This window comes from Bombina bombina, chromosome 5 (genome assembly GCF_027579735.1).
Source record: "Bombina bombina isolate aBomBom1 chromosome 5, aBomBom1.pri, whole genome shotgun sequence".
In the NCBI taxonomy this organism is placed as follows: domain Eukaryota; kingdom Metazoa; phylum Chordata; class Amphibia; order Anura; family Bombinatoridae; genus Bombina; species Bombina bombina.
In genome coordinates this window covers 1,105,676,287-1,105,690,044 of record NC_069503.1, presented here as the reverse complement: position 1 = coordinate 1,105,690,044, position 13,758 = coordinate 1,105,676,287, and the positions used below count along the sequence as shown (strand labels likewise).

General features: G+C 38.0%; 1 protein-coding gene across 9 annotated transcripts in view; it reads left to right on the top strand.

Annotated features, from left to right (window-relative positions):
- The window catches only part of PTK2 (protein tyrosine kinase 2), a 773,150-nt gene that overhangs the window by 594,377 nt on the left and 165,015 nt on the right, over positions 1–13,758 (top strand). For all 9 annotated transcript variants that reach the window (XM_053715391.1, XM_053715387.1, XM_053715388.1 and 6 more), the window contains 2 exons: positions 10,923–10,979; positions 12,751–12,848. In XM_053715391.1, the coding sequence (XP_053571366.1) occupies positions 10,923–10,979; positions 12,751–12,848 (155 nt within the window). The remainder of the gene's footprint in view (positions 1–10,922; positions 10,980–12,750; positions 12,849–13,758) is intronic.

Below are 13,758 nucleotides of genomic sequence, written 5' to 3'. Positions count from 1 at the left end.
AGACGGGACATATCGCAGCCTTATAAAAACTTGCCAATTTACAAAAAAAGTGGTCGCCACGGACTGGCAGACTTTCCCTGAGCCTAATGATAGTGGAAATCTGATGAGAGCAGCGATATTCGACAAAGGCCCCAAGTTTCTGAGACTTGGTAAAGCCTCACAGATATTTTATGACATTGCTAGAGGGATTCACTTGCATTGGCCCTCCGGTATAGGATGAGTAATGAGCTAACGGCAGTTCCTAGATGTGTGCAGAGCCATGCTGGCTGGGACATTCCTTCATTTGGTTTTTCTGTGTCACTGATTTATATGTCGGTTTTTACTTTAACACATCTGGCTTTATGGACATACATTAGAATCTTGCTCCAAGTTAATACTCCTGTTGTCCCTTAAATAGTTAACAAATTGTCTTTTTATATCGACCAAAATGGATATTAGTGTTAGCTCTACTATATTACTAGGTTACTGGTTATGTTTTTGTTATATGCTAGGAATCCATTACTTGGGCTGACAACTGGTCTCCTCCATTATACTTTTGATTAATATCTTTTCTTGTAATACTCAAAGTTAGAAATCTATTATTGTAGACCTGAAAGTAAAATAAGGTTATATATTGTGCTATGTATTGTATGTAGGGTATATAACATTTACATACACTATTTTACCTCTAGGCTATTAGATAGGAACCTAAGACTTAACCTACCTACACAATAATATAATAACAAGGATGACTTTATATTGTTAACTATGGAGCTGCCGGCAGCCGAGGCAGCAGATCCCTTATAACATCCTTGCTGTTGTTAATTTTTATGCGTTAAGTTTAGTGAAAGCTGTATGTGTCTATTTCCACTCCTAGTATTGGTACATATCCAACCCTAATATTTGTTGTTTCTAGAACATTTCTATATCTATAGGTTCTACCCCCCCTCAAGGGGCTTATTTCCTAAGCAACTCCTTAGATGCCTTATAAGGGTCAGATAGTTAGTTTGATGTGTTATTTATTGGTATGAGGAGTATATATAAGATCGTAGAAGGGGCAATTCTTACCCCTTATGGTTTATTTTGTATCTCATATTTTAGTTCTCTACCTTTTAGTTATAAAGTAATACATCCTAAGATGGTATGAATCATTATAAAACCAGATAGTTGTACACGGGAAGGGCTGCTTTTTTTTTTTTTCTACTAACAGGAGGTTAAAGATCATGTGTGTTTACTCTCCATAGCTAGTAAGATGCCTTCATTAATGTGGCCATACTCATTGTTAATTGGCTCAGGCCAACCCTAGTTTTAATGACAATAATAACTTCTTATGTATACCTGGTATGGGATCATAAAGGAGTAAGCTTTATCCCTGATAGTTATACAGTAACCTAACTCCTACACACCACTTATTATTAGCTATTTATCTCTACTATTTGTGCGCACTCCTCCCCCCACGCTTCCTTCGGCTTATTAGATAAACATGAGAAAATATTTCTTATGGAAGAGTTCAATGTTACCTTTATAGATTTGCATATTAAACTACAGAAATAAGAGCAGGCTCTATATTACATAAAATATGAAACTTAAGATTCATAATTTGAGATCCAAAAGTGGTCTCCTACTGTCCTTGACTTACCACACTTTTCCCCTACATTATGCTCCCCCCCCCCCATACTCCCATCGGCTTATTAGTTAAGCATAAAGAAAATGTATCTTAAAGAAACTTTATATTATTGTCTCTATATCCCCTTTAAATCCTTCCCATGCCAAAGGTACTATTTTGAGGTCCCACAGGTGACCCTAGCTTACTATAAAAGGATTAAGATTTCTGAGCGACTATTATGTGTCTCAGGGGAAATTTGTTCATATTTTGCTTATATTGCATAGACAAGCTTTGTATATTGTTTATATTATAAATCATTTATATATTGTTATCTATTCTATGGAAAAAAAAAAAAAAGGTTCCTCATTTGAGACCCATAAGAGGTCCCCTTTTGTCTCAGTTTACCAACTGTAACGACTAATCATGTATATATAGTTGAGAGGTCCAAGAGTGGCCTCATTTGACTTATAGTTGGTATACAGATTGTATGGCAAATATTTTTTTTTCTCTTTTCTGCAAAGAATGTAGAAAGGAAAAAATTCATGTTATATATATCTATCCTGATATGTTTCAGATGGAAGACATGTAACCATGTATTTCTGTATTGCCTGATATGTCTTGACGTTTAATACTTGTAAACCTGAATTGAACCTCAATAAAAAGTTAAAAAAAAAAAAAGTTAAAAAAAAAAAAAAAAAAAAAGATAATTAGAGTGGACAAGGTGTTAAGAAAGTTTTTTTATGTGAGCTGCATCATTACACACATCTACAACAAGCATCAGATTTACTAGGCAGCATGAAAACATTAGCAATAACACAGGTAATAAAGAAAGTTTGAGAATAGCCCCTGCCACCACAGTAATTATATATTTTACCCCAGAGCAAGCAGAGAGACTCTTAATAACAGGGACTCTCGTTTCTGTCCTTACTGCATGAAATTCACAAACGGCAGAACAGACAAATGTGTAATGCTATTTTAAAACTAAGTATTCCTGTGATTGCCGAGATATTTCACTGATGAAATACTGGAAATTGTTCATAGAACTAACTTATCGGTGAAAAGTGACAGCTGACCATTTTTTTAATACCGTACTCTGGACATAGCTTCTGACATCATAATTAGGTAGGGAAGTAGCTGTGATCTTACAGTGAGGAAAGGGAGGTACAGCGCACATAGACTCCTTCTCAAACATAATGGCTGCTGCGCAGTGATATTAAAATAATGATTAGTGGCCGCCACCACCTTCTGCACGATTAGTGGCAAGATAGGGATCCAGAGGAGGGTTTATATTTTGGGGGCACACAGCATTAGTTCCCTAATTTGTATTTTGTGTCTAGTGAGGGATGTAATGGTATTCATTAGCTTCACCCTACTGTTGTAAATGTTTGTTCCATTGTATTAATGGTTAACATGTGAATGAAGGTATAATAAGTGTACATGAATTACTTGTCTCACCCTGTATCCATATACTGTCCGCCTGATGGACAGAAACCTAATGAACTCTCAGGAGCTCCACCACCTAATGCATATTATGTGTGTGTTTGTGTGTGTTTGTGTTTGTGTGTGTTTGTGTGCTTGTGTGTGTTTGTGTGAATAATTTTGAATTGTAGTGCAGCAATACTAACACTAGACCTTGAATGTTTGGAGTAGCTGAGGAACTATTCTTTCCTTTATTTGTCACAGAATAATAATTTTCCTGTACCATGTGACTGAGTGCAGCAGATTGTACATTGGTCTCAGCACTGTGCAGCCTTCACTTACACAAGTAATCCGCTATGGGCAAGGTTGCAATAAATGTATTGTACAGTGCTTGAGCCCCTTCTGTTGGTGTATTCATTTATTTATGGCCAAGAGCTCACCAGGACTGCCTGTCTCTCTTGACGCCTATACCTGAACCTACTACTAGATGTACATATATGTATATAGTATATTCACATGCTTCTGCTTTATGCCATACATTTTGCTCTGTATTCTGATTATATCAAATTAACCAACTAAACAATAGCCACAAAACTAAATCTGCCTTATTAAAGTATTTAGCTTCAAGGTTAGAAGGTGTAACATGAAATAAGTGGGTAGTGATGTGCATGGTGTCTGTACTTTATCTAGACCACTGGCGTCTTGCTTATATCTCTATATTACACATTTCTAGCCTGGTGACATTTACATTGTGCTTTGCATTGTTCTCTGCTTTTTTTAATGTGTTCACAAGATGTTCTCTGCTTTTTCCTTGCATGCCACCCGGATCCTGCAGATGAATTTAGTGGGGACGGTAATGCCTGTTATTTTATTTATTCTGTTACTAACTGTTATAATCACTTGCTGTTTAACTGTGACTGTTGGCTGCAATTCATATAAACTGTTTATTTAACATCACTTAAAGGGACTTAATAAAACTGTCTTACTAAAGGTTCAGTAATCTATTTAACCCAATAATTTGTAAATCACCTTTGATAATAAAGGGACAGTCTAGTCCAAAATAACCTTTCAAGATTCAGATAGAGCATGTAATTTTAAACAATTTTCCAATTTACTTTTATCACCAATTTTGCTTTGTTCTCTTGGTATTCTTAGTTGAAAGCTAAACCTAGGAGGTGCATATGCTAATTTCTAAGCCCTTGAAGGCCGCCTCTTCTCTCAGGGCATTTTGACAGTTTTTCACAACTAGAAGGTGTTAGTTCATGTGTGTCATATAGATAACACTGTGCTAACGCATGTGGAGTTCAGGTGAGTCAGCTCTGATTGGCTAAAATGGATGTCTGTCAAAAGAACTAAAATAAGGGGGCAGTTTGCAAAGGCTTAGACAAAAGGTAATCACAGAGTTAAAAAGTGTATTTATATAACTGTTGGTTGTGCAAAACTAGGGAATAGGTAATAAAGGCATTATCTATCTTTTTAAACAATTACAATTCTGGTGTAGACTGTCCCTTTAATTAAATGCTTTTTGAAATAATATTTTCCTTCTCAATATGAGGAGAGGTCTTTCTGAGGCGCCAAAAATCTTCAGCGACGTAGCTGATAGTGATAGTGAGCGTACTGCAGCTAACTTCTCTGGGGTTGAGAAGGATAGCGGAGCAGTTGGGAGATCCCTACAAGTCTACAGTTTTTCAGTAGACACACATACAGACTGCAGAGGGGGCAGGTAGGCACCTCAGTGATGCACTGAGTTGTAGAGTTGCCTGTGTTATAATAAAGATTCCCTAAGCCTCATTTATTTGTCAATCTATTGCTTAGCTATAACATTTGAGCAAGAGTTTAGGTTCTATTGAACGTTACTTTTTCTGCCCTGTTTGCTGTTGGGTACGAATGCTCTTAAATATTTTTTTTTTTTTTTTTTTTGCTTTCTTTTGTTTATTGCAAGATGGACCAAGAGTCTGTGACGCCTGCTGAATGCAAGCTTTGTTTACATAACCCAGTTGAACCCTCATTACCTTTTTGTTCTGATTGTATTCAAAGAACTTAACTGTACAAAGACAGACTTTTTGTTACTGAGCCACCACTCTCTCGGGTTGATGCTGCTCAGGCAATGCCGCAGCTTTCTCCTCAAGCGTCCCAAGCCTTAACACATTCAGTGCCCTGCGGTTCCTCACAATCTCCTGGAGGAGTATAATTGCAGGAAGAAATTGCTGCCCAGGTATCTGAACCATTAGCTGCCATTCCCCTGCTTCAGGGGAGACGCAATAGGAAAATTAGAGAATCAGATAGTAAGGTTTCTGATCCAGTCCAGGCTAACCAAGTTGCTCTTTCTCATCTGAGTCTGAAGAGGAAGATACTTCAGTAGCTTCTGAGGGTGAAATCTCAGATTCAGATAGTATAATTCCTTCTTCTGATGCTGAAGTTGTTTCCTTCAGATTTAAGCTTGAACACCTTTGTGTTTTGTTAAAGGAGGTTTTGGCTACCTTGGACGATTCCGACACCTCTGTCGTTGTCAACCCTAAAAAATCTAGCAAATTAAATAGATATTATATTGTTCCCTCCTTTGTGGAGGTGTTTCCTGTGCCAGACCGTGCTACGGAAATCATTGCCCAGGAATGGGAGAGACCTGGAATTCCTTTTTCCCCCGTCTCCAGTGTTCAGAAAGATGTTCTCAGTGACTGACTTCATTAAGGAGTCTTGGCAGATGTTGCCCAAGGTGGAAGATTTCTACTCTGACTAAGAGAACTACTATTCCTATTGAGGATAGTTGCTCGTTCAAGGACCCTATGTATAAGAAGCTGGAGGCTTACTTTAAAAAGATGTATATTCATCAGGGTCTCCAATGGCAACTAGTGGTGTGTATTGCTACCGTGACAAGTGTGGTGGCCTATTGGTTTGACACCTTGTCTGAGTCTCTTCAAGCAGAGACTCCTTTGGAAGAAATTCAAGATAGGATCAAGGCTCTTAAGTTAGCCATTTCCTTTATTACTGATGCCTCTTTGCAGGTCATCAAGTTGGGAGCCAAGATATCTGGTTTTGCGATCTTGGCGCACAGAGCCTTATGGCTGAAGTCTTGGTCAGCAGACGTTTCCTCTAAGTCTAAACTTTTGGCAATTCCTTACAAGGGTAAGACCTTGTTTGGGCCAGTTTTGGCAGAACTTATTTCTGCTTTCACTGGTGGTAAAGAATCTTTTCTGCCACAAAACGAGAAGAACAGGCCGAAAGGACGTCAGAGTAATTTTCGTTCCTTTCGTAACTTCAGGGGTAAATTTTACCTATTTTAGATCTGAAGTGTCTAAACAAGTTTCTCGGAGTGCCGTCCTTCAAAATGGAGACTGTTACATTCTTCCTTTAGTGCAAGAGGGTCAGTTCATGACTACCATAGACCTGAAGGATGCGTACCTCCATGTTCCCATTCACAGGGATAATCACAGATTTCTAAGATTTGCCTTTCTGGACAGACACTTTCAGTTTGTGGCTCTTCCTTTTGTCCTTGCCACGGCTTCCAGAATTTTCTTAAAGATCCTGGGGGCTCTTTTGGCAGTGATTCGGTCTCGGGGGAATTGCTGTGGCGCCTTATCTGTACGTCATTCTGGTACAGGCTCCATCTTTTCAACTTATAAAATCTCACACAGAGATCTTGTCTTTTCTTTACGTTCACGGATGGAAGGTGAATTTGGGAAAGAGTTCCCTTGTTCCGGCCATAAGGATGTGCAATCCTTTTGTCAGGCCTTGGCTAGAATTAGGCCTGTGTTTAAATCTGTTGCTTCACTGTGGAGTCTTAATATTGTTCTTAAAGTTTTGCAACAGGCTCCGTTTGGGCCTATGCATTCCATAGATATTAAGTTGTTATCTTGGAAAGTTTTGTTTCTTACAGTTATTTCTTCTGCTCGAAGAGTTTCTAAACTTTCAGCTTTGCAGGGTGACTCGCCTTATCTTATATTTCATGCAGATAAGGCAGTTCTTCGCACAAAGCTTGGTTTTCTTCCGAAGGCTGTGTCGGACAGAAATATTAATCAAGAGATTGTTGTTCCTTCTCTGTGCCCCAATCCATCTTCTTATAAGGAACTACTGTTACACAACCTGGATGTTGTGTGTGCTCTCAAATTTTATTTGCAGGCGACCAAAGATTTTCGTCAGTCTTCTGCATTGTTTGTTTTTCTGGAAAACGTAAGGGTCAGAAAGCTACTGCTACTTATCTTTCTCTCTGGTTGAGGAGTATTATTCGTTTTGCATATGAGACCGCTGGACAGCAGCCTCCTGAGAGAATCACAGCTCATTCTACTAGGGCTGTTTCTTCTTCTTGAGCTTTTAAGAATGAAGCTTCTGTTGATCAGATGTGCAAGGTTGCTACTTGGTCCTCTCTGCATACTTTTTATAAATTTTATAAGTTTGATACTTTTGCCTCAGCTGAGGCGTGTTTTGGGAGAAAGTTTCTACAAGCAGTGGTGCCTTCTATTTAGATATACCTGTCTTGGCCCTCCCTAGTCCTCCGTGTCATTTAGCTTGGGTATTGGTTCCCAACAGTAATTGAGGACTCTGTAGACTCACCATATCTTAGGAAAGAAGACACAATGTATGCTTCCCTGATAAATTTCTTTCTTTCCGTATATGGTGAGTCCATGGACCCACCCTGTATTTAAGACAGTTTTTTTTTTTACTAAACCTCAGGCACCTCTGCACCTTGTGTTTCTCCTTTTCTCCCTTTTCTTCTGGTCGAATGACTGGGGATTGTAGCAAGGGGAGGGATACTTAACAGCTTTGCTGTAGGTGCTCTTTGCCTCCTGCTGGCCAGGAGTGATATAACCAACAGTAATTGAGGACTCCGTGGACTCACCATATCCGGAAAGAAAGAAATTTATCAGGTAAGCATAAATTTTTTTTTTTTTTCTAATTTGTATATTTATTGAAGTACATGTAAATATATATATTTGGCCATGCTTAACTTGTTGCTTGTTCTCATTACAAGCTGTCTAGTAGCTGCATTGCATTATAGTTTTATGCCAATGCAGAGTGAGCCTGTAGATGTTTCATAATTATTTTTCATAGATAATTTGTAACGTGCAATGTACAGAGCTTTTCATATTTATTTTGGTGGCATATGCCTGTTACAGAGCATATGGGCACTATCCGAGTTAAAATGCAGTCATCCTTCGGACTATTCATTGAAGTAGTTATTTTTATTATCAGTTATTTGTAGAGCCCAAACAGATTCTGCAGTGCTATAAACATTGGTATTATATGCAAGGTAGCATTTATGGGAAACAAATGGGTAAACGGCCCTGCCGAAAGTTGCACTGTTGTAAATCCGCTCTCATGAAGGTGATCGACAAAACAGATGGGCCTCATAGGCTTACATGCTAAGGTGGTCCAAGGGGATGACAGAAAATTGAGAGGAATTGAGGTTAGAAAAGGTTAGCATATATTGTATGCCTCCCTGAACAGTAGAGTCTTTAAGGAGCGCTTGACGCTTTTAAAACTAGAGGAGAGTCTTGTAGAGCAAAATAGGGGCTGTTCTTGAGAAGTCCTGTAGATGAGAATGTGAGGAGGTAAGTTGAGGAGCAGGAGATTGTGAACAGAGCAAAGGGGATAAGGATTTTGTGTTTAATTCTGGAGGTTAGAGGAAACCAGTGAAGGGATTGGCAGAGCGGTGCAGCAGATGAAGAGCGACATGTAATGAAGATCAACCTGGCAGAGGCATTTATGATGGTTTGTCAAGGAATTGGACAGCATCTAGGGAGACTTAAAATCCCATGGGTTTCATTTGTATGCTGATGACACCCAAATCTACCTCTCTGCACCAGACCTATACCCTTCCTTGCTAACTTGTGTCACTGTCTTTTCATATTTTTTATCCTGGATTTCTTATCACTACCTTAATATAAATCTCTCCAACATTGAGCTCCTTATTTCCCCCTTCTTCCAAAATCTATCCCCCCCCCCCCATCTTTTTATAACTGTTAATAATAATATTACTCCAACCCTGCATGCCTGATGTCTTGGGGTCACACTTGAACCAGATATTTCATTCACTCCTCACATCCAGTCTTTGGCCAATTCCTGACACAAGACACAACTAGGATTTGAATCCACTCTCTCATCATTTCCCACCTTGACTCCATCCTTTCTGGTACATTTGATTATTTTAGATTTTGACATTTGAAATCATAACAACCACCCTCATAAGAACTATTAGAGTCAACATCATGTTAAAGGTGTTGCTTTATTTGTCCAAAAGCAAATGTTTTGCAACTACTCCTCTCATTTTTAAAGTTTGATCATTTGCTGTATGTGCTCAGCATAGGTGCCCAATAACTAGGTTGACCATATTGCCGCTTTAAAAAGGGACACTCATGTCAGGGTTCTTATACAAAACATTTCTTTAAACAGCCCTAAAATATGTATTTTTCATATGTGTTCCTTTTTAAAGCGGCAATATGGTAATCCTACCAATAACTCCTCTAAAATCTGTACTAGTGAGTAAAGCATTACTCCTCAAAATGTTCATTGTAGTCATACCAGCTGAGTGTGAAAACATTCTGCATACATTATTCCCTTGTTTGCTGCATTTGCTTTTCAATGCCCAAACGTTCTCCACCACTTTCTTTATTTGGAGTAGACAGTGTTTGTCACGGTTATTTTGTTAGCAAAACTGCTATTGTTTTAATGTATATTACCTTATAGCCTCCGCTAAAGCCAGTTATGGACAGACTAGTAGCAGGATTAGGCTCCTAAAGTCTGCAGTGTGCTCTTCCAAATCTCGGAAAACCAGCGTTTTTCAGAAAATGGGGCAAAATAAGTAATGAATGTAAAATTAAAAGTTTTTTTCCACAAATAATTAAACATTACTATATTTTCAGAGAGTTTTATGTCCCTTTAATGGTACTAGAATTAGGAACTTCACAAAGATGAAAAGTTGAGTCAGTGCTCCTTAGAATCAAATCTGTCCCCTAAACGAACTGAACCACCTCATTAGTATCTTAGTAAACGTTCCCCACCCCATGCAATGTGGCCTGTTACTTCATTTTACTAGCAGTGAATTTCTTTATCATTTTATTAAAATATCTTGCACTCTTACTCTTTGCGTTAAAGGGGAAGTAAATACCTTGTAATAACAACATTATTGTGCACCTCCCACACGTTCCTTATTTGGAGGAGACAATCTGGAGAGGATAGGGTTTATCACTGTCATTGCTTCACTAGACACAAACGACCAATCAGGAATAGGTTGCAAGGTTTGGCTTGTTAATTTTTTAGACTTAAATTACAGGGACAGATGCAAAATAAATAATGAAAGTGTATTGCATAGTTGTTTGACTGTGCATAATTAATCATCTGTTTACTGTCTGTCTATTGGTCTCACTGAAGTTCTCCCTGGGCTTCCTTGTACAAAAGAACGGATTAGAGGTGTGCTTTGCACACAGGTTGTATATACACAAGACTACTCCCAGGATATGCCCCTCATCACTTTCTGTATCAATCACCTAGCAATGTAACTATTTTGTCATATTAGATGGCTGTTAATTATTTTGTTTCTTCCTAACGTATTTCTAAGAACGTTCCTTGGTTTTTGCTGTGAGATTTCGTCCAGGAAGGATAGTGCCATACCAAAACTGACATGTAGACACAGTGCAAATACAGCGCTCACAAAGACCCAAGTCATAACTTCACATGCCAGCTGGATAATATTTGTCTAACCCTGAAAGAGCCTGTGTGAATCATTGCAGCACAACCAGCAGTGGTAGCTGGCAGATATCAGACTTTTCATTGACAAATCAGCCTCTGTCGTTTAGCAGGGACATGTGGGTCTTGTTTTTCATTTATTTTTAATTCTTAAATGATAAGGGATGAAAACAGTGTTCATTCTTAATAATGAGCTGAAATGGTTTCCAGGGAGTGACAGCTTTTATTTTGTTTGCAGAAACTGATGACTATGCAGAAATTATAGATGAAGAAGACACTTATACCATGCCTTCCAGTAAGTATATTGTATATGTGAATGCATTGTTGTGTATTTGATACCACATACATGTTTGCTAGGCTCTCGGCTTGACCCAAGTGCAACTTCCGCTTTCAACTACGTTTTTCAGATGAAGCCTTGATTTTGGGGGGGTCAGGCAACAAAGCAGATAAATATGTATTACTATGTGACAAATCATATCACCTTCCTCCTTTGTAACAAAAGACCTGATGCACTTATTGTTATCATTAGGTAACTTATTATTATTGTGTAATGTTGTGTAGATAAAACTCTAGTTGGTCATTATTATGTTTGTGATACATCAAAACCAGAAATTCTAACTTTGCTACCAATATACAGAAGAGGCTATATAATGCGCACAACTTTCTTACTTGCAAGGGCATTATGTTTTAAAAAATAAATAAATCTAACGCATGTCTTTTAGTTTTTATAACACAAAAACAGAAATCTCTGCATATGTTTATTTTTATAATAATTTGTTTGCTTTTTACTCCGTGTCCCTGGTCAGATGGTAAACGTTTTATCTTTCGAGTATTTTCTAGTCTACTTTATGTATATTAAGGAATTTGCCTTTGTGCATTTGCAGATGCTGTGCTGCCTTATCGATAGTGCATAAGCTATGTAATGCCAACGTTACAGTAGAAGTGTGCTCATGCACAGTATAGCTTGTCAGTATTCATTTTTATTGGGGCTATGATGTAATATTATTGCTGTGATTGAACCTGTAAAAGAGGAACATCCTCCCACCAATAATTTAGCATAATATAATACGTGAGTCAGTGCAGTGCGGTTTCATACTTTACATAACTTGCATCACATAATATCGTTGATTAAAGGTGGGGCATTTATATTATTTTACAATTTGCAAAGCACAGAACACACTATAAAAGGTAGTTGTGCTGTATGGAAATTAATCCGGGTAACTGAAGTTTTAACAAAATAAATGGAACTTGTGTTTGTGCTTTTTACTAATAATTTGTTACTCTGCACAGCTTTGTGTTGTCCTGTAACACTGAATGAATGAATGTGACATTTCTGTTACTGCTTTGTAAACCTTTGTTTTCTATTCCCCTTTAACTGCCAATCAGAAAGCTATGGATTAGACGAAGGTAACAGGTTTCTGTGTAAATATACTCATTTTGTTTGCTGCATGTAAAGTGTTTCCAGTTTATTATTTGACCTTTTTGATTGTTAAAATTTTACATGGTTAATGAATATGCCAAATACTAGCCAATCCTTCTGTATGTTTACATTTTATCTCATTAACCCTTAATGTGTTTCAAAAGACTTGTTACACCTGCTGCAGAGATTAGTGTTGCTTTCTCCAGTTTTCTACAGAAAATGTTTGTTATTCATATTTTCAGTATACGTGGCTATACAAGCAAAAGCAGCTATTACAAATAACAAAATAAAGATAATTGAGCTGTTTGCAAACAATTAAAAAAATCCAGCTAAAATGGACCGTTGTTTACACATTAAAGGGGAGTACAATGTCCCTTTAATGTAAATAGTTATTCTTAGCTGTATGCCTTTTTATTAAAATGTTGACTCCCATTTATGTTCTCTAAATGCAGTTTGAATGTCAGTTCTGTTTTTCACAAATGACTTTATCACAGTTCTAAGGAATATTGTGTTATAAATATGAATTCCTTTCCCATATTAAATTAGCTCTGTAGTGGATTTTTTGCTTTGAGTTTCACATCTCCTGGGTCTTTTCTTTTCCATTTCAAGCAGCTGTGTAACTCTGATATGGATTTATATTTTACAGCTGGTGATTATGAAATCCAGAGAGACCGGATTGAGTTGGGGCGCTGCATTGGCGAAGGGCAATTTGGAGATGTTCATCAAGGAGTTTACATGAGCCCTGTGAGTATTCGGCACTCTGCTAACCATTTCTTTATCAGGACACGTTAGTTGAAAAAGGAATAGAAAAGTCATCCGTTTCTTGCTTCTGTGCAGTGGAAGAGTTAGTTTGTTATAGTGAATACATAATGACCATAAAGAGTTGCTCAACTGGGGGGCAAATATTACTTATCTTCTTCTTTCTTTTTAATGACACGATGAGTCCACGGATCATCTTAATTACTATTGGGAATATCACTCCTGCCCTGCAGGAGGCGGCAAAGAGCACCACAGCAAAACTGTTAAATATCACTTCCCTTCCCTCCCAACCCAGTCATTCTCTTTGCCTACTTTAAGAGCAAGGAGGTGGTAAATTAGGTGTTAGAAAAGATTCTTCAATCAAGAGTTTATTATTTTAAGTTAGTATAGGATTGTGCTGCTTTGTTCTGGGGTGTAGCCGTAGTTCATATCAGTCTCTTCAGTAGAGCAGTGGTGACTTTAGAGCAATGGGAATTTGTGGGTTATAATTCTCACTGCGCCTCCCATATTAATGCTGCCCTAACTCTGAAAAACTGAGAAGTCTTACTCAGTCCTTTCTTTTTGTCACAGGTCTATGTGAGGGAGAGGACCTCTCAAACCTGGGACCTGCCTTGCTGTCAGGCAGAAGAGGAGAGGTAGGTGCTGACTTTGATTTTCTGGGATAGCAGAGTTCAGAAAAAGTTGCGCACATTACTTCATATGAGGGACATATAAGGATGCCTTTATTAAGAAATGGGCACTTGATGTTATAATACATAAATTCTCCTTGTTATCAGGAGACACTATGGGACAGCAGAGTCGCAGGCACTGGGGCAGGTTATGGTGTTGGCAGTGAATATATCTCCCGCCATTTACCTTATTAAGTATACAGAACGGGAGATCGTTACATTGGCTA